The sequence below is a fragment of the Myzus persicae genome, unplaced genomic scaffold (genome assembly GCF_001856785.1).
Source record: "Myzus persicae strain clone G006 unplaced genomic scaffold, MPER_G0061.0, whole genome shotgun sequence".
Classification (NCBI taxonomy): Eukaryota; Metazoa; Arthropoda; class Insecta; order Hemiptera; family Aphididae; genus Myzus; species Myzus persicae.
The window spans coordinates 1212471-1233689 of NW_019104377.1; the positions used below are offsets into that span (position 1 = coordinate 1212471).

The following is a 21219-nucleotide window of genomic DNA, read 5'->3' on the forward strand; positions in this document are numbered from 1 at the left end:
AAAAAAAAAAAAGAATTGTATTTCATATTAATTAAGTATGGATTATTGTCTGCGGAACCGACTGAGTGAAATGGAAAATTTCGCCTGCACCGTACAATTCCGGTTACGACTCGCTGCGGCAGGTTGTTTAAGACGACGATCCGCAGAGCGATAATATAATGTGAGAAATACAAATAGATTTCAAGTGGGTAGCGGTTTTTGCAAAATTTCGAGCCTGGGAATGTATTTCGATTAATGCGAAGTAATTTTGAATGCAGGTACCTCGTTTTATCAGTAGGTAATACGTTGTAACTCAACATCGAAAAGTTATTTTTTACTAACCATCTAGAGTACCTAATGCATTTTAAGATAAAACGTATTGTTTATACTTCAGTTTTGTTAGGTAAATTCGTTTTTATGAATACATTATACATCATACATATCTAACCTTGAAAAAGAGACGTAATCCCCACAGCATTATAGCACTGGATCCGTTTCATTGATATTTATTTAAACTCGTGTAAATTATTTATAGTAAGTTATCAATTCAAAATACTCTAAACTTCATTAAAAATATGTTCAGGGGAACAGTTATTTTATTAAAAATCGTCTATTAATGCGTTATATTCTCATTTAATTATTCATTTTTAATGAAATTAATATACAGTCTGTTGTATACTATTATCATATTTAATGTTATATTAATGCTTTAAACAAACTCTTAAAATTATAAATATCCTAGGTATTCAACCTTTTATTATAATTATAATGTCGATCCATATTTTTAATGAAATATGTTTTTCAAATACTGAAATATTTAATAAATTAGCAATATTGAATATAATTTAACTATGTTTATGCAGCGTATCTCTATTAGATTTCTATATAATAACAATAATTACTATTATAATTGTTATTATTGTGAGTTATATCGACTATTTTCAATGAATAAAATGTTAATGAGAATAAAAAAAATTTAATTCATACTAGCTTTAAGACCTCTGTAGAATAGAAATACCTACTAGGTGTTTTTTGGAGGGGATATTTTATTTTATATAATTTGAAATCACTACAAAACAACATTTTTAGATTTAAAACTGTGGAATGAATGTATTGGTTAACCAACGATGTGGGTTTTTATTATTTTTTTTTCGGTCGAACATCATCTCCTGGATCAGAAAAAAATGCTTTAATCTTCAACTTTAAATGTTGTCAAAAGTATTATCACTTTGTGTTATATGCATGTATATTATCACAAACGTTTTTATTGTATAGTTGATAACATTTCCCTTTATAATTTAACAATAATACAACTAATTCATTTTCATTTCTAGATTTTTAGTTTTCGTATTAATTGGTTTAAGAATGATTTCAACTAGTCATGAGCTTAAATATAATTCGTATAGGTGTGTTTTAATAATATAACATGAAAAGATCAATCTGCATATAAATGTGACTATAATAATGAATTTAGTTCGTTATGTTTGTATTCATACGGTGACATGACCTCATTCGCTAATCCATAAAACGTAAGTATGCCTTTGTGAAGTAAATGAGAATGAAAACATTTTTTTTTAAATATACGCAATGACCTGTAAACAATTATGTACCTACACGGTTATTAAAAACTTGTAATAAACCTCAAAATTGTTATATTTTGAAGCTATTTGAAGCTAAAGTAAAATATCTCATATTTCAGAGTTTAAGACGTGATACATTGATGTATCAATGTAATTATTTGTGTCTGGTATGGTCATTGTATCCATCAAATTTTTTCCAATAGAAAATGTGCTGATATATAATTTCCTGTTTAGAGAGTCATGTGTTCAAAGAGGATGCCTTTTTTTGTCGTCGTTGCTGGCAGCGGTACTCCAGTACTCCACTAAAGACCAGGTGTCGGGTTCAATGATAAAACGACACCATTACTCTGTTCTATATTTCACCTAAGCTCTTCGTCTTCGCGTGTATTGAGGCAAAAAGTACCGTTTGAGATTCTCCAGCTTACTCGTTCTATATAATGAGAAAAATATTCTCTCATTTTTTAATATTTTCGATTACCTAAGTGATCATTTCATGTAAGTACATTTTCTAAGTAAAGGATATAACGAATAATTGCTTTAATCAACATCGAAGCGGTTTTTATTATTTTATTAAGGTTAACTTAAAGTAAATTTTAATTTTTAATAAAATAATATTGACCTTTAAAGTTGTTTAAATTTTAGTTTTATTAACCAATTTTTTTTAGTATTGGTATAAAAATGTGGGCGTGTAAATTATACAACATAACGTATTATACGTGTAAACCTGTAATATGTCATTGAAAATTAACATTTTTTAATAGTTTATTACCTAATAACTACAGTATTTAATATTTTAATATACACCTCCGACTGCCTCATTTATTATTAATCGTGTTACTATAGTTCGTTGGTTCAGTTATTATAATTAATGTTAGATATTTAATTTTTAAATTGTTTTATATTAAACAAATTGTATACATTACGTGACCACTTATCAAGGTTTTTTATTCGCTACAGAATAAACTTACAATCAATTTTAAAAATCTCATTTTAAAGGAAGTGGGGGAAGGGGATGAAGAACCTACTGTTATTCATAATATTTGGGATAAACGCGTTAACTCAGGAGACAAATAATCAACATAGCCAAATAGAAGTTTAAAACATTTATGCTTCGCATGCATACAACTATCTAGCTGCTTATACGTCTCATATAATATGGCCATTAAATATTAAGAACTTTTCGTCATGCTGTCACGTGTAGTCAAGTATACGCCACGTGTTGTACGATATACTATAATTCTAAATGCATTTTGCTAGCAAAGAGCTGTATTATATTCCTTTTTCCGGGAATAACGTTTCGACGATATAATATAGGTACTCTAAGCTTACTCAATCGTCCATCATCATCGTATTTATAGCTCACTAAAGACAGCTTAATGTAGCTTATTCCTACAATATTAGGTGAGCATAGTTAATATTTTTGACGATTATAGTTTCTGCATAATCAACCGATATCATTTCGATACGATTTATGCAGATTTATGTACATGATTTATTTATATATATATATAATTTATAATGCACAGTACCACACATTAAGTTGAAATATCACTAAATCGACGATCGGTTAACATATCGTAATGTATTAAACTGCAATGTCCATGAAATATTAAAACACGAACCACGGAGGGTTATATTACTCCAACCCGATGAGACGACTAATCAATGAAATACGATTGCGTTACTCTGTGTACAATCAAAGATTCATTGTACTATTAGAATACTTACGCTGGTGACACATATGGTGTTATTATAGTGTTAGCGCAATTACCAATTGTTCGGTAATAGTTATTGATACAGTGATAATTTACACCTGTCGCGCACTTCCGTTGGATCTCCGTGACAATCGAAACAATCGCCAAAACCGTTTCGCTACGCCACTCCGTCTTCCGTCGTCACAATTATCACGACTCTGGTAAGTACGCACCTACGGGTACGTAGGTACACATGCCATTTATCCGAGTCCCAAAGACTATTATTATTACGATTATTGTTGTTGTCTTATGCACCAGCCGCTGAAAAAACACCGACGCCGAATACTTTGAACGTCACCGTGTAAATGGGACACCTGCAGTACGACTCGTGTCGCGTCTCGTTCTCATGAATTTCACGATGCGTACACATAATATTCTATATTATGGCGAAGAATCTGTGAAAAAAAAACCCGCTGGTACCGGTGACAGGTAGGTGTCTTATAGGTAGGTACACTATAAGAACAGTTTGTCGAAAATTCGATTGTTCTACTGCACGTTTTTAATTCTCGAATTGCGTAAAGTAAAAAGCGTCGATGATTGTATATTTTAGAAATTTTTCACGTATAGTGTACAAGATGTCGTGTTACATTATGACCACTAAGTAACCGAGTACCTTCGTATTCTACAGGCATTCGTCATGATATTATTCGTATGTATAATATTATATAATTATCCAAATAACAACTATCTGTTTTTTTTTTTCGTGTCGGGCAACACGTTCATATATAATTTAGCATTCAGTAACCTACAACAAAACCAGAATAGTAAATAGATAAGTAAAGTAATGTAAATTAACATATATTGTAAATAATGTTAAGTGGTAATATACAATGGCTATATATTTTTTTTGGCCACAATTGAGCCACGTCTACCACCTGCTGGTTGCTCGTCATCAGATCATCTAGCGTACATGGGTTTGATCCTGCTGGGAATACAAGTAGATGTGTCATTGCCTGCTCTTCTTCACATTTGCAGATTATATTTTGATCTCCATACCCCCAATTTTGCATATTTTCTTTCGGTCGACCTACTCCAACACAACGCAGTCTATTCAGTGCAGTCCATATTGGCCAGTTTAAGTTGTGTCCAGGGGGTAATTTTTCTGACGGTTCTATCCACCCTTTATATTGGCCGTGTTCGTTAGGTTAGGGTTTTGCACTCGGATATCCTACTTTGTGAGGTTTCCTCGGATAGCTCCTCAGATATCTTCAAGAGAGACTTTCTTGACTTCAGTCGAGGAGTTGAAGAATTTCGACCATACATAGGGTGTCTTATTATGTCTCTTATTTGTGCACCACGTTGAATTTTAGCATATATATCCAACGTCGCGGTCAGACCGATGGTAGGTAGACTTTGTCTATTGGAAAACTAGCTGTAATATAATAATTAGTGAATCCGTACAGGTCATCTGACATTTTCACAAAGATATAACCTGCACGAGGCACCTTTTATTTTCACGCGTGTCCGATTATGATTGAATGTTTAAACAATATTTAACAAAAAAAATATTCACGGTATCTCCTGTTATGTTGGTCTAAATAAACGTGGAAATACTGTGTTTTAATGAGATTTTAAATTATTTTTACTTTATCAAACTAAAACCCGTAAAAAATCTCAGATTTTTTTCGGTCCGCACTATCGAAAACGTTCTAAATCACCTATGATACAATATAGTTATACATGTGCAGATTGATTGTTACAGAGGTAATTCAGTCCGATAACAATAAGTCACCCAGACAGCTATTTTATAGTTGCAGTGCGATTAGTCGCGGTCAGTGCTCCTTTTACATTATAAACTAATGTACCTACCTATATATTATATTGTTGTTGGATACAATAGGTTTTTTTTTTGTCATATTTAATATAAATTCGATTTAACTAATAAAAATATCGGAGATAATATTATGCAGATGATATGAAATTATATTTTTACAGTAAATGCACATGTTTTTTTCTTTGAGTGACGAGCGTTTTTATAATAAATTCCGTTATAAATTGCATACGATATTAGGCCATTATCGACGAATTATTTTCTAAATACAAATAAGTCGACACAATTATGCGCACAACACGGTTGATCATATTATTAAATATAGGTATATAATATGTTTTTTTTTAAGTTACAAAAATATAATATTATTACTCTTTAGAATGTACTATCGTGGATAAGTATTCGTATGAGAAGTTTGAAGAGTTGAATGTGCGTTTTGTCGATGTTTGAAGGGCTCTTGTTCGGATTTACACTTTTCCTTCGTGTGTACGAGTACCCGTGAAGTGTGCAAATATTGTATCGGGTATAAATAGCGCAAAATCGAAATGATTTACGGACACTATTGTTCGACTACATCAAAGCTTTTATTATAAATGTTCAACGTTTTTGGCTATGGATGCTCGTTGAACATAATTTAAAACCGATAAATTTTTACGTGAAGTGGCACGCAACGAATAACATAATAGTGTTGAAGAACTACATCAAGTATTATTTTTATTTATTTATTTTTTACAACATTCAAACAAATTTGGTAGTGATGTTATTTGAATGAATAAATAAATAATTTTTATTTTAATAAGTCCTACAGTAGTATTAATAATAATTATAATTTATAAGTCACGTCATGTCATCCAATTTGTGTATCTAATATTTGTACCTATTTATTTTTTCTTCAAAATTTCGTAAAATGACTACAAAAAAGAAAGGGAAACATTGCAGATAAAGTAGGTAGCAAGATGTTTATTTCATTAAAATAATAAACAAAAGCGTGATTAATTATCAATGATTTTCATAAAAAATTGAGCTCTATAGCGTTTATATGATGGTTTAATAGTAAGAATAATGATATTTTTACTATGTTATAGGATGAATACAAAATGATTAAAGTTTTTACCAGTGTAAAAAAGTGCACAAGACAAACGCTCCTTTGCATTATAATACTATAATTGTACGTATAATGATATGTTAAAACGGAACGAGTCGCATAAATAACATATAAATCAGTTAGATAAATTGCATTATACTTGTACGTAATTATAACATTTTGTAACAAATACCTGTATTCATATTTATAAATGAATAGGATAACACAAATCATAATAAAGTTAGGATGACCAAAACTCATAACATTATTCACTACCTTTCTACTTTAATATCAGTGTGATTTATGATTCACCTTTACATCTCTCTAGGTTAAGTGTGTAAATTAAAATATTCTACGATTAGGCAATAAAGTAGAACTTGCATCTTAATTTGAATAATAATAATTATAAAGTTTAAAGTTTGAATGTATGAGTCTTAGCTGTGAGTTTAAATTCTGGAATGCATTAACATATTAATATAAAATATAATTAATAGTCATTTGTATACACTATACATAATTACTACAATGATTTCATTTTGACTGCACCAAAACTGAACGATTCAATTAATAATATTATTATAAAATACAGAATCACTAGAAATTCTATATTATTATTTTTATTATTATTTTGTTTTATAATTGAATGACTCATTAGTAGGCAAGGTGTATAATATTTAAATGGACTAAAAAGAAGTAATAACATTTAATTTGTGTAGGTATTCTGAGTATTATTTTTTATGTCTCACTAAAAAGAAATGCTTTAAATTTAATTTAAAACATTAAAATGAATAATGCTTATTCAAAATACTGACGTCAGCACTAGGTATTTTATATATAAACACTATTTGAATATTGATAATAAACTGTGGTTATTATGAGTTTTATATTTTCAATTTGAATTTTAGAGTCTGACATATTATTTTTTTTAGTGTAGAACACTTTTTACTGCAGTAAGTGTGTTTCAACATTCAAAAGCTTGATGTGGCATATCATTGGATTGGGGATTGGCCGGGAATCGTATTATGTAATTGTAAGATTTTGAAAAACTCGAATAAGTAGCTCTTTAGAACCATTTTTAAAGCCCAAAAAAGTAGTTTTAAATAAGAGTACGATAACTTGCTATTTCACCTTAAACAACCGCCAACCACTCTTGTTGTTTACACATACCAATAGATTTGTGCAACGTGCTCAGACATTTAAAAATATATTATACTGTAGTATAATGTCTAGTTATAATTGGTATGGCAAATTGTAATGTGTCCATTTTTTGTTGTCCCTATATCACATCGTCAGACTGTGTTGTGAAAAGGTAAGTTCCAACATTTTCCAATAGTTAAAAAAAAATACAATACATATCAAATCATATACAAATAAAATAAAATCACTACATTTTTAATAACATTGTGATCATATTTTAGGTACATGGAGTATTGATTTTAAAATTAGATAATTATATTCATTCAAATAAAAAAATAAAAATATATCTCTATTGGGGTACTGGTGTGAGTTAAATGTCAAACACATCCAGTAGGGTAGTTATATTATATTATAATTTCTTATATTTTTATTTCCATTAATATAATGGAATAATTTGTTAGTTGTATGCTACTTCTTATGAAATAAATATCTGGAAATGATTATAAATCAATATTGTTTTATTTATAGGTTGAGACAAAGTACATATAAGATAGATTGGCAATTATATGAAATACGAAGTTTAATTATGGGCGATACAAAGTATAGCCGTTATTAGATTTTTTATTAAGAGTTTTAATTTGTTTTTGAGTACCTTACTTATAATAATAAATTGTACAATTATTATTGTAATTAAAGATTAAAATAAAAATTATTTATAATTTGATGATTTCTTCAGCTCTTTGGTATAGCTACGAAGTGATTAAAGCTAAATAAATTATTCCTACTTCGCTGACAGATATTCATAAAATATTTTGGATTTTTGTTGATCTCAGATAGATATTAAAAATTATTGATTATTTCAATATTAAACATTTAAGTACTTATTTTCAAAAAGGTATTTTTTCAGATGTTGTTTAAGATTTTTCGAATAAAAATATTCTAATTTGGGTTACTCTGTGATACCGTGCAGGTAGAAATAATTATTTATTTAATTTTGTAATGAGCAACAAGTAAAATTTGATCGACTCATAATGCTATAACATTTAATAACTCATATTTAACTTTGACATTTTTATAATAATAAAAATTACATATTTAAAAAACAAGTTAATCGTGTATAGGAATATTGTATTTGTTCAGTCAACTATCCATATTTAATAACAATTGTTATTGATCTACACAATTTGCCACAATATTAAGCAAAGCTTTTTTTTTTTTTAATAAAATAAAATACACGACATTAATTTTATGTTTTAAAAATTAACACAAATTTCGTGGATGTCTGCAGTTACGAGATGTTACCATTGCTTTAATCAACTCAAAATTTTTATTCTAATGTGAAAAGTTCATGTGTAACATTCTATGTTTAGCAATGAAATAAATTTTAGGGTTGTTGAAGGCCATAAAGTTAACCGTTGGGAAATGTCTATTATGTAGTTGTACAATTTGGAGTTTTTCCCCAAATATATGTAGATATAGCATAATATAGATACCTATATTGATATGGTATTTATTTATTTATGTGTAAAAACATGCTAAGAAGAAAAATATAAAACGTCCATTAAGAGAACTCGGTCTCTTTATGACAGGAATATTCATTTTTATTGATGTCTAAAAGTTGGAAATTTAACATAAAAAAAATAAAAAAAACATTTTAGACGGTAATTGCAATGAAACCCACGAGGCACTGATACTAGGAAATTGTTATTAATTGAATTTTAAAATATTCTGAAATACGGAGTAATTATTTTTGCTTACATTTTACACTCATCTGATCTTCATATATTTTACACATTTGTTTTTACATGACGGTATTCTTTAAAACGTTTTATTAATTGTTATAGATAGGTACTTTTTTTATTTCATTGGTTCAACCTAAGATGATTCATTAAATTTATGTACCTATATAATAATCACATAACGATATATATTTGTAAAAGTTCTGCAGTAGGTTTTCTGTATTATTTACATAAATAATATGCATTTTGACGGCCTAATGACACGTCATTTTAGCTCAAATGGGCACACATTGTTACAAACTTTTGTCCCGATAACAATAATGGTATATTTTTTGATCCCTTCTGTAGTCTTGTTTTCAAATTTAATACAGAAATAAATCACGAAACATAAAATATGGTTACTTGGAGAAACCATCGCAAATAGTGTATCATAGATGTATTAAATACCTAAATACCTACAAAAAGTTATTGCTTTTAAATTAAGTTTACTGGATATTTATTTGAATTACGATAAATAAGAAAAGCTAACCATATATCATAGTAACCATAGATTTTACTTTTCAGATTACAATGGGAGGATCTGGACTTCGATGATTTAAGTTGAATCTTTCATGTGGAACAGTTAACGTTAAATTATTGACAAAATTTCATTAAAACTTATTGATTTTACATGCGATATAAAGTATTATATATTATTATGGTTCATATACATCATTCGAATCTAACTTGTATTTTATTCATTTTCAATAGTTAAGAACAATTATTATTATTTCTTGGCAGATGTAATCAGTCTTCACGTTTAAGTTAAATTATTTTGTAATTTTGCAAAGATATATTTGTACCAGATTAAATGGAAACAGTTACATAAGGAATAAAGAATGCATCATACTTATCACTTACAATACTTACAATTATAACATGGGTATTTGCTTGAATATAATAATAATTGTGAACTATTAAGTCATGATGGAATTTAAAATATTAAGTACCGGCTTACTTTGATTTTATTGCTTTAATAATCCTTTAAATATAGTTATTGACGTAACTTTATTCTAAATGTCATCAGACGTATAGAGGCGAATGATATAGTACAGAAAACATCTTCTGTTAGGCCGAATGACGTACTACCTATCTGATTATTTTCAGTACATTATATGTATAAATTAGTATAATATAGACCAATAATAATTTGATATAACTTTTATCGATACACTTGCAATAAGCTAATTAAAATAATTAATGGTTTCGGAGCGGCAATCATTATTGTGATATGTTTTATCATTATTTCAGACGGCCGTATCACTTGTTATGTGTGACATGTACTAAAACCTATCATCCTCTTACATTAGTGCTCTCCGATTTAATGACTATTAATTAGCCAATATCCAGTAGTCAGTACTGTTATGATGATGTGAAGCACTACCGACTGAACGACTGTATCTTTAAGAGCCGATTGCCCATACATGCTATTAATTATGATTAATAAATTCGGCACTATTCAGTCATATAGGATCTCATTGACGGAAAATTTCGATGTGTGATGTTTTTAATATTTTCGATTTTACGTTATAAATGTTAGGTATACCTTTATGTACCTATTCATTTCATCGTAAGTGAAATAAAGTGTAAATTTAAAGTGTAAATGTGTAGGTACAACACGGTCGATGCAAGTAACCATCATACAGGTGTCTATGATGATTATACGGTGACAAATCCTTGTCACACATAGGTACACGTGTTCCGAACCAACCGCACCCTCCCTCACAGTAAAAATCGGTTTATATAGGCACGCAGTTTATGTTATGAACAGAAAAAACTTTATAAACTCATGTTTTATATTGATTTCAATGTAATAATATTTGATCGTATGCCGTGAGTAGGTCGGTATATCTATAATATTGTGCAACGTAAACGGCAGCGGTATAAATGAACAAAATTAAAAGCGTGAGTATTAAACCGATTGGTAATTAATTCAGTCTTTTGACATTTTATACTTCCGCACAAACATTATACCTACATAATAACATATAATACATTAATGCGCATCATACATTAAACGACCGAACGTAAACGTGACAAATCTTCAGTCGTAGAATCATCGAATCGAAAGGCGGCGATCGTTGGTTTTTAATCAATTAAATAAACTGCGCGTTGCAGCGTGTGTTTTGTTTGCCGGTACTTAGCGGTATTAAGCCACCGCCGCCGCCCCCGCCGGCTCCACCGCTGCCGACGTTAACAGATTCCGTTTCGACGGTTATCCGTGGCCATAAGTCATAGTCTACAGCGGCAATAGTGTATATAAAACACAGAGTGTCAAAACGCTGTCGTCTGACCGTATAATAATCTGCGAGTGCAGCTGCAGCGGTATAACGCGGTAACCTATAAACCGAGTACGTACGGATCGATACCGTGTTATTTACTATTCCACCATAACCGTGGTCCGCGCAGACCGCCGCCGCGTGCGACCCGCGTTAAGAATACTTTCTGGTCATATTCATCAGACGAAATAACGATAATAAAAACGATAATAATACCGTTCGGGCAAAACGATTTGGCTATAGGCAGTCATTAATAACCACACCTATAGCTGGCACCCGACCGCCGCGCGGTGGAGTAGTCGAATATTTTCGAATATTCGGTATATTTTGTACGCGGTAACCCCTTAACCACGCGGTTGGCGAAAGTGCATACCTTTTCTGTAAATTATTGTGACGTGAACACGCAGGCACATGGCAAACCGCATATACTTCACACGAGCTACGTATTATATTATAACGTCATAGAATTATTATTGTCTCACGAAATTCAAACTATTTATTATTCTTATCATTATATTATCATCATTACAACAGTAGGTACACGCTATGATATGTAACCAGTCATATTAATAATTTAATCGTCTCGAGTAGTAGTGTGTTCCAATAACAGCGGCGGCGTGCGTATGATGGATAATATTATGTGGTTTAAATGGAATTGCCAGCAGATGCATTGCCGTGTAGGAACTCGGACGTGTCAACATTAATTTGTATCACCTAGGTACCTATACACATATATATATATATATACATATTAATATTATTACGATTGCACCGTATTCGTATGTATAGTGCATGCAACGCATAATGCAAATATGACGTGCACATAATTATAATTATTATTATCTATATGAAACAAGACGTGTACAATATAATATTAAGCTATCACTGGTGTGCGGCCGCAACTAGATTAATATGTTATATTGTTGTTATTATTATAACTAACTCGACTCGTATTATACTCAAATTACGGAAAACTCGGTGTCATTTTATTGTATTATGTACCATTCGACGTACTCTCGTATATAGGTACTTTGAACGAAATCCAAACGCACATAATAATATGCGAGACATTAACGATAATGCGACCTCGTTTTGTTCTCTAATAATACTTGCGCACGATTCACGTAATCGTGTATAAGTCATCATACATTACGAACGTATGAACATTTCGACCGCATAAAAGTATAATGTAGTGTATACGAAACCGTGATAGTCAACTATTACTGCTGCAGTGGTTGTACCTACATTTGATCAAACATCAACAAATATTAAACATGTAAATTTACATTGAGCGTAATAATACGTCCCGCATTTAAATGTTTTAAAAAGGGTTTCTGTTATAATCGCAATATGAACAATTATTATCCATCAAAGAGCGATTAAAACGCATTTGGATTCAATATGTTTATTTTTCGTTTGCCAGCATCCGTGGGCAGTCTATATTTTCATGCAAATGAGTAAGGATTTTTTATCGGTAAAATCTGAAAGACTCCTCTGTACAAGTATAGTGACTATAAAAAGGACAACGAAAACTATAGGATAATATTATGCGAGACATTTTATTAAACATATCTTTTTATAGTTGCTCACCACTGTTGATCATACAATCGTTCAAAAATAAAGTCAATTTTTCGAATTTCATTATTTTTAAAATATGTGTATAATATTTGTCTTATAATGGATATTAGAATATTATGCCAACGTTACAGAGTCCAGTTTTTTTTTTTACAGTTTTGAATGGTATTCAATCAGTAAATCAGAATTATTTAATTTAAAGAAATTAATCGACTTAGATAATTATTTCAACAAAAATATAATATGTGGATTACGTTGTGACATAAGGCCCAGGCCTCAGTCTCGCCTATGATGATAAAATTTATTGCATTATTGAAATCGTTTTCGTCACAGCAGGTAGTGTGATTATCCGATTGTTATTAGTTTTTCTTTGTGGCGATTGTTGTATTCGTAACATAAATTATATAAGCAATCCAATTTATAGGTTTTTCTTAATGCAATATATAATATATTGTGTTAACGTTATTGAACAAACTCATTTTGACCTGATAAAAATTTGTATTACAGCCTATAGGTAAATTTCAACAACAATATTCATAAATGGAAAAATATTAAACTTGATTATTATATTTGGCTGTTGAATAATATGCAGATTGCTTGGGTTGGTACTATTATTATTAATTATAATAAACAAATAATTTTTGTATTATCTCTAACGTATATTTTAACACTAATTATTTAGATACCATCTATTAAATAATCATCAATTATATATATTATATAGGTATGCATACGATAGCTGATTGATCTAAGTTAAAATATTGGTTTATGGAGATTTATTTTAATAACGAAAAACATATTTCAGTTTGCATTGATTTTATTAAATTTTACCATTTTCTTGAAAATAACATTTTAATTAAATGTAAAGTGATATTTATAGTACCTACTAAATTCTTATAATTTATTGATAATCAATACAAAAATTAAAAAGTAGGAAGATTAATAGGGTGTACTTAATGAAGATGCTACAGAAAACTTTATGTTTGCTGTATATTATTACGTTCGAAATGTGATCACTTCGTACTAGGGGAAAAAAGCGATCAAATTAGAAATGAGATTGGTTTTTAGAAAACGTGCCAATAACTTTTCAAGGGACAATTCAAAAGTCTTTTTTAATTTTATAAAATCTTGTCTTCCAACATGACAGTGTAACTTAATTTTTTAACTTTTAATGTAATTAATCAATAATGCACTGTTTTTATTTAAACTTGATTAAATAAATTGTATTACGAACAGTGAGTGTTAATCATATTTAAAAACAACTGGCCGCAATAAAAATGAGAAATTATAATGGAATTATGGCTTCACAATATAATTGTAATATCTCACTGATTTATTTATACACACAAAAAGGTATTTTTCACATGTTTTTTTTAGCGTCGTATATACATTTGACACACGGGGATAAATTAATTTTATTCTACGAAGCTTTACAAAGCTTTACGCGTCATAGTTGACCTAACATAAGGTAGGTACATCATATGTTATTTTAAATGTCGAAACGCTCTGAAATTAATGGTTATTTTTGTATTTGTTGAATTTGTAAAACTTTTTATTGTCAATTTATTAATTTGGTTTTACAATATAACATATAATGTAATTATATATTAGTATGTTACAATAGCTTTGCAGTTTCTTCATGTCAGTTGACATTTTTTTTTAACTAGATACCGAAATATTGTGAAATATGAACTTTAACTAAGTTTCGATAGAAGACAATACATGGGTTATAGTCAATTACAAGTATTTTAACAACTTTGCCCAGTCGTTTCCTAAGGTAAATGTTCTCTTAGTATTTTGTAATGTAATAATATACCATTTTAATAATATTATCTATTAGTGTTTAAATTTAATTTTTCATTCACATGGCGGTTGACTAAATGTTCATAAAAATTATTGTTTTATTTTATATATTAGGTATACTCTAAAATATATTTTATACTGGTTGAATAGACAAAATGATTGCTTTTGATTGCAAGCGCTGAGCTAGGTTTTTAACTGTGTTGAGGAGAGTAATTAGCATTAATAAAAATTACCAGGCAGACAACATAAATATACAATAATCTTACATACAAAGTGACAGGCATTTTTAAATTTAAAATAACCAGTAACCAGTGAGTATTGAAAGCTTAAATCAAATTAACATCATGATTTTCTTTCTCCTTTTTTGAACTAAATAAATTAACACCGAATATACTTTGTTCGTATTGTAGATACAATACAGAGTCATTTATGACTAAAATTTAAATATTTAAAATGAAAAGGTTGTATTTTGTTGTCTACAAATATGTTTCAACCATATTTTATTTTTGCCCTTAATTTCTTTACTTATTCACTGTGTAGTATTTGAACAATTAAATCAAGTTGTACGGGTACTTAATTATGTAGTATATCTAATAAAAATTATCTAATAATGATTTTTTTTTTTAAATTTTGAGATTTAGTAGGCTGAAATTATAACGATCGAATTATTTTTTCGGCTCGATTGTGCCGTAATGTTCAACTGCTGCTGCATTATACGACGAGACTGCAATTGTTGTTTCGGACTCATCGCGAGCAAAATTATTATGGAAAGTCATTGGAGAAGAACAAATCTGGAAAACTTTGAAACGAGCCGCGGTGAAAGGGTGCGTGTTGACGCGTTTTGGATTCGTGCCATTACACACAAACGCCTCGGCCTTAATGGCGTTTTAACGAATTAACACGAATCATCTAAAAGACGGTCTTTCGATATGATTTTTATCCCATTGAACTGATCTGTAGAACTATTGTGTGTAGTGTGTTCGTTTACGAGAAAATAATAGCATATTATTTTTATAATATTTTATTGCCGATTCACAAGTACACGCACTATAACCTAACTGTACGTATCGCGTTGATATATTGTGCGATGAAGCTTTCGAGATATAATAATACGGATAAAATATCAGCTGGTGGTTGAAAATTCGCTCAGAAATGTTAACATCCGATACCGCAACTGCTGAGTAGAGTTCGTAGATAAAAAAAGGCTGTTGGCTGTTGTAGATGGGTGCGTTTAAAAAGAGAGAAAGTTTTCGGAGTTTTCAACAATCTAAATTTTAATAATATAATAACGGTGTATACCCGAATTACCTGATTTGCAAGAGGTGAGCATAATATTATTACGTTCGAAATCACATTATAATATCTTACCTGTGAACAGAAAAAAAAAATACAAAAGATTATAACATTAGTAAATCTAGGGGTTATTGAAATGCCTTTTTAAATATAAAATTGATGTTATTTTCCCAGATGAATTCCAGTTTAACGTTTTTTTGATTACCTACGACATTTATGTGTTGTATAAAACGTCTCTATAATATAATATTATTAATTATATTACCATAAATCGATGAAAACTTATGCTATTATAGAAAAGCAATCATTAGAGTGTTTTTTTTTCTTTTTGCCGTTTTAGTATGATCGTTATAAATGTATTCATTGTGATATTATAACAGTATAGTCCAGACAATTAGTGCCCACGCGCATTGCATTATCCGACGGCCCTTTACGCCGTTTAAGAAAGTCTGTTTCTCCTTCCCTCGCAGTAATTTCCCGCATTCCTATACAGCCGCCGACCGGCCGCTTCCCCTCCACCTCTAGTTTTCCACTGAACGGAAAATCCGACCGCGTCCACAGTCATACATTTTCACGTTTAGTTTGGTCACGTTAACTGCGGTCACGAGTTCGGACATGTTTCATACGGTGGAAGACGCCAACCATAATATCTACTGTTTGTCGTGAAACCCGGCACAAATGGGCGTCAAGTATTTTTACTCGGTAAGAATGCATTTTCCATCACCTTTTCGTTTATTTCTTATTATTATCATTGCGTGCGTGTTTCGAAAGCCGAAATTATTCGGGAGGACGAACCCCGAAGTCATATCGGAAAAATCATAGCGCGTTTTATACGTTTTAGCGCTTTCGGAAAATATCTTCGAAATACATTTTTGCACATACGACTTTAGTTCTTCTGCTCGCTATTTATATACAAGTGTATAAAATTCCTAGCACAATGTGACAACGGACAACCGAACAGAATGAAAATAGAAAAATACTCTCGTTTTCTGCGATTGAAAAAAAAAAATCCCATGCAATAGAAACTATCCCAACGTTTTTAACAATGGGGGATGTTGTCTAGCTGTAATTCGTTTGTGTGTTTTGTTTTTACGTCCAGTCCGGACAATGCGCACAAACATTTGTCACATTCATCGCATTCTTTGCTGTTCGTGGGTCACTATATATTTTGACGTTATATATTGTCTTGACTCTATATTGTTTGACGTATTTCTGAGAATAAAGTCTACTAAATTATTTGGAATAATTTACATGATGTTTCCTTTTTTCCACGGGTTTTATTATTATAATATTATTTTCAATATTACGTGTATGTATTTTCGACGATTTGTATCAACTCACAATCTCCGCGGCGTGGTAATAAGAAAAAATAATAGTAAAAAAAAAAAAAATAATTGTTATTTTTTTTTTTTTGTTAATACAATCTGGCAGACGTTTTGTTAAATCTCCGAGATGGGACGAGCTTGAACGGATATGAGCTATAGTACCATTGGGAAATACGCTAAAAAAAAAAACTGTTGGCAAATTTCGGCATGTCGTGTTGTGTTTCCGAAATAATTAAATATTAAAAATGAAATATAATATTGTAGTCTCCTCGGCACGTTCGTAATACATTGCAATAATGTGCACCACCTGAACGAAAACTACTGTAGTTCCCATTAAAAACGTCTTATGATGTACCATAATTTTTCATTTATCTATAATGAATGTTGATAAAAAGTCGTGTAGCGTAATATACTTGATCATTTCTGTTCAGCGAGAATAATACGAAGGACGTTTGGCCAGAATAACTCCTCGACAGATTTACAAATATAATATAGTCATGTATTTGAGATATTCTTAGGCCATAATCAATAATGGTCGAATGGGTATACCTCGACTTGCTAGCTTTTAATGTGATATTATTTGGTTAAATATACACGTCTTGGTAAATCGAGGTGTAAGGTGACCGTAGATTTCCAGAATCAGGCGAGTTAAAAGGCTAGTTATTTATCATACAAAAATACAGTAGGTACATATTATCACGTCGTCGTGTTATTTTTACCCAAGGTGTTAACCGAGGTGTAGGAACACGGGGCGAGTGTGACCAGTTACCACGACTAGTTGTGGTGGACGGTGGTATATATAGTCGTAATATAACACATTATTATGTTGCGTTTTAGGCGCAATTTACATTTTTCAGTATATACACTTGACGTATAAAACAATATATTATTTTAATGACACATTGTAATATCACACGTTTTCGACAGCTGTCCGCGGTCGCTTGTTTCACGGTGGTGTGCGTCAGTTGTGATTTATCGTCGTCGGTCGAAGAGGAAACGGCGGCCGCGTCTTACGAGGAAACGAAAAGGTCGCTGTACGACGATGACAGTGCTCTGGAGGCGACCCATGTGGACGGTGGCTCCAGCGACCGGCAGCTGAAGAGGTTCATCGTGCCGGTCAGCGCTTCGGACCTGGGGCTCGAGACTTCCAGCTCCAGGCCATACTTCATGCACCAGCATATGCAGCACTACAAACACCCCCGGAACCAGCAGCAGCAGCAGCAGCAGCAGCAACACCACCAGCACCACCACCAACACCCGCAGCACCAACAGCAACTGCAACATAATCATCAACAACAACAGCCGCACCAACAGCAGCAGCATCAGCAGCAGCAATCGCCGCAGTCGCAGCAACAGCACCATTCGCATCAGTACTACCACCAAGGTCGGGGACAGTCGGCCGCCGATCACTTTGGGTTCGGGCCTTCGTCTCCGGGCAGCACTGGCGGCGGTGGAGGCGCTGGTTACACGGATCCTTCAGACAGCTTTTACCAGTCGTTGGGTGGTGGAGGCGGCGGTGGAGGCGGCGGCGGCGGCGAGAACATGAACTTCGACACGACCGGTTTCACAGACTTTGTGCCGTCCGTCGAGTTCCGGTCGACCGGTGCACCGGCCATGCCGTCATCTTCGTCACCATTTTCCGCTTCGCCACAACACCAATCGTCGTCGTCGCCGTTTACCGGGCCGGCGTCACAACTCCATCACTCGTCACTATTCGACGGTGGTTCGAGTGGTGGTCACCAGCAGCACATGACTCCGTCGTTCGATCCGACCGATTTCGGTCAGGACTCTCCTTTAGCCGGTTATGGAGGTGGCGGTGGCGGCGGTGGAGGCGGAGGCGGTGGTAGTGGAGCTTCGGGCTACGGTTCGGGCGGTTACGATTATGCGCCACACAACCTGGCTCCAGTCATACACAAGTCGATATACGTGCACGTGGCACCACCTGACGACGATCCGCCACGCAAGCAGCGCGTCATCCTACCCAACGTGACGCCCAAGAAGAACTATCAGATAGTGTTCATCAAGTCACCCACCGCGCCATCACCCACCGCACCCATCATACCGCCGCCGCCGCCTCAGCCCGCCGACAAGACGCTCATCTACGTGCTGCACCCCAAGCAGGAAGAGGCGCCGCCCATACACATACCGCCGCCGCCGGTCACGCAGCCGCTCAAGCCCGAAGTATACTTCATCAAGTACAAGAATCGCGAAGAGTCGCACGGCGGTGGAGGCGGCGATTACGGGGCCGGGCACGGGGGCGGTGGGGTGGGTGGCGGTCTGCCGTCGCCGGGCGAAGAGTTTGGTGGCGGTGGCGGTGGAGGTGACACTTCCGGTTACGTGCACCGGAGGTACGGGCGAGGGGACCAGCACTCTCCGACACCGCCGTCGACCGCCGCAGCCTCCACCGCCGACGCAGCCGCCTCCACCACTGCCGGAGCGACCTCCACGGAACACTACGACGACGGTGACGGCATGACGCCGGAGCAACGGGAACTAGTCGAGGCTGAGGTGACATCTGCGGCCGCCACCTCCTCGGCCTCCATCTCCACCGCGGCCGACTCAGGCCCAGAGACGTCCGACGAGAACGCCGACGAACTGATGCTCCGGGGCGGCTACAGCACAGAGTACAACGACGCGTCCGTCGACAGCACAAATCTAAGCGAGACCCATGTCCAGCTGTCCACCACCGCACCCAAAGGCAAAAACGGCCATTGATGTACACTAGATTGTATCATTTTAGTTTATTCGTGTAACCACGCATACTATAGGTTAGATAATAATAGTTAAATAATATCCACATCACAAATATGTCGTCTGTAAAATGTATACAATTATAAAAACCTATAATTATAACGTGCGTTATATTATATAATCGTGTATAATTCAACGAATATAGGTATCGTACTATATATTATGATAAGTTTTCTGTATTCAACTTTATGTGTAAAGAATATATTTTTAAAAATAATATAATGTATTAATATTGTACCTTACTATGTATTATTATTACCATCAAGATATAGTACAGACAAGTCTTTTGTCCATACCGAATTACTGCTGTGGGTATTATCGAGATTTAACGTTTTTAAAAGAAGTATCAATATCGAATTGAAAACAAAAATGAGCACCTTACAATATTATTAGTACCCGGTGTGGCTGTATACAACTACTATTATTGGTAGAATTTCTCAAATCATTATTTTAATACGCAGTGCATGTTATAAAAGATTTGTGTATTGCCGCGACAGTGGGTCGAAAACGGATTGAGTAATCTTTTACTACCTACCTTCGAAGTTTTTATTATCATATGCGCATGATTATAAGTTATAATATTATGCGATTTCCAAGTAAGTTTTGAACGGTTTTCGTGTTGTACATTATACAAATAAACTACTTAATGTTATTATAAATTCGTATTAATTTTTCACGATAAACATAAACTTATGCAAAGTGACATATTGGTCGACAGTTTTCCTTAAACCTTGACGGTATGTATGTTTTTTTGTGCGGAATAATTATTACCTTCTTGAAGTAAACAAACGTTGAAAACTATGCGCGGTCAGGAATGATATCGAGAGATAATAACAATATTATAATATTTGTTAGTTATTTATTTCTAGCGCAACAAAACTGCGGTAAAGGTTCAGAATGAAATACTTGAAGCGTTTGTACCAGCTTTCTGCCGTAGTACGATTATTACCAAAACCAGTTACAGTAAATGAATGTCAGGTTTGTTCAGATAGGTATTTAAGATTCGTTTTTTTCAAAATCAAACAGAAAACCATATTTTTCTCGATAAATCATTTCGTTTCGTTTTCGATACCGGCAATATACTCGAAATATAATGTTTATAGTAAGTAT

At 32.9% G+C, this 21219-nt stretch overlaps 2 protein-coding genes across 11 annotated transcripts in view; one reads left to right on the top strand and one right to left on the bottom strand.

The window, feature by feature from the left end:
- The window catches only part of LOC111041632 (somatostatin receptor type 5-like), a 212237-nt gene that overhangs the window by 46950 nt on the left and 144068 nt on the right, over positions 1 to 21219 (bottom strand). The window lies entirely within an intron of this gene.
- On the top strand, positions 16417 to 20346 carry LOC111041631 (la-related protein CG11505-like). Its single transcript, XM_022325941.1, has 2 exons — positions 16417 to 16735; positions 18286 to 20346. The coding sequence occupies exons 1-2, from the start codon at positions 16712 to 16714 to the stop codon at positions 20071 to 20073; spliced, it is 1812 nt and encodes a 603-aa protein (XP_022181633.1). The 5' UTR covers positions 16417 to 16711; the 3' UTR covers positions 20074 to 20346.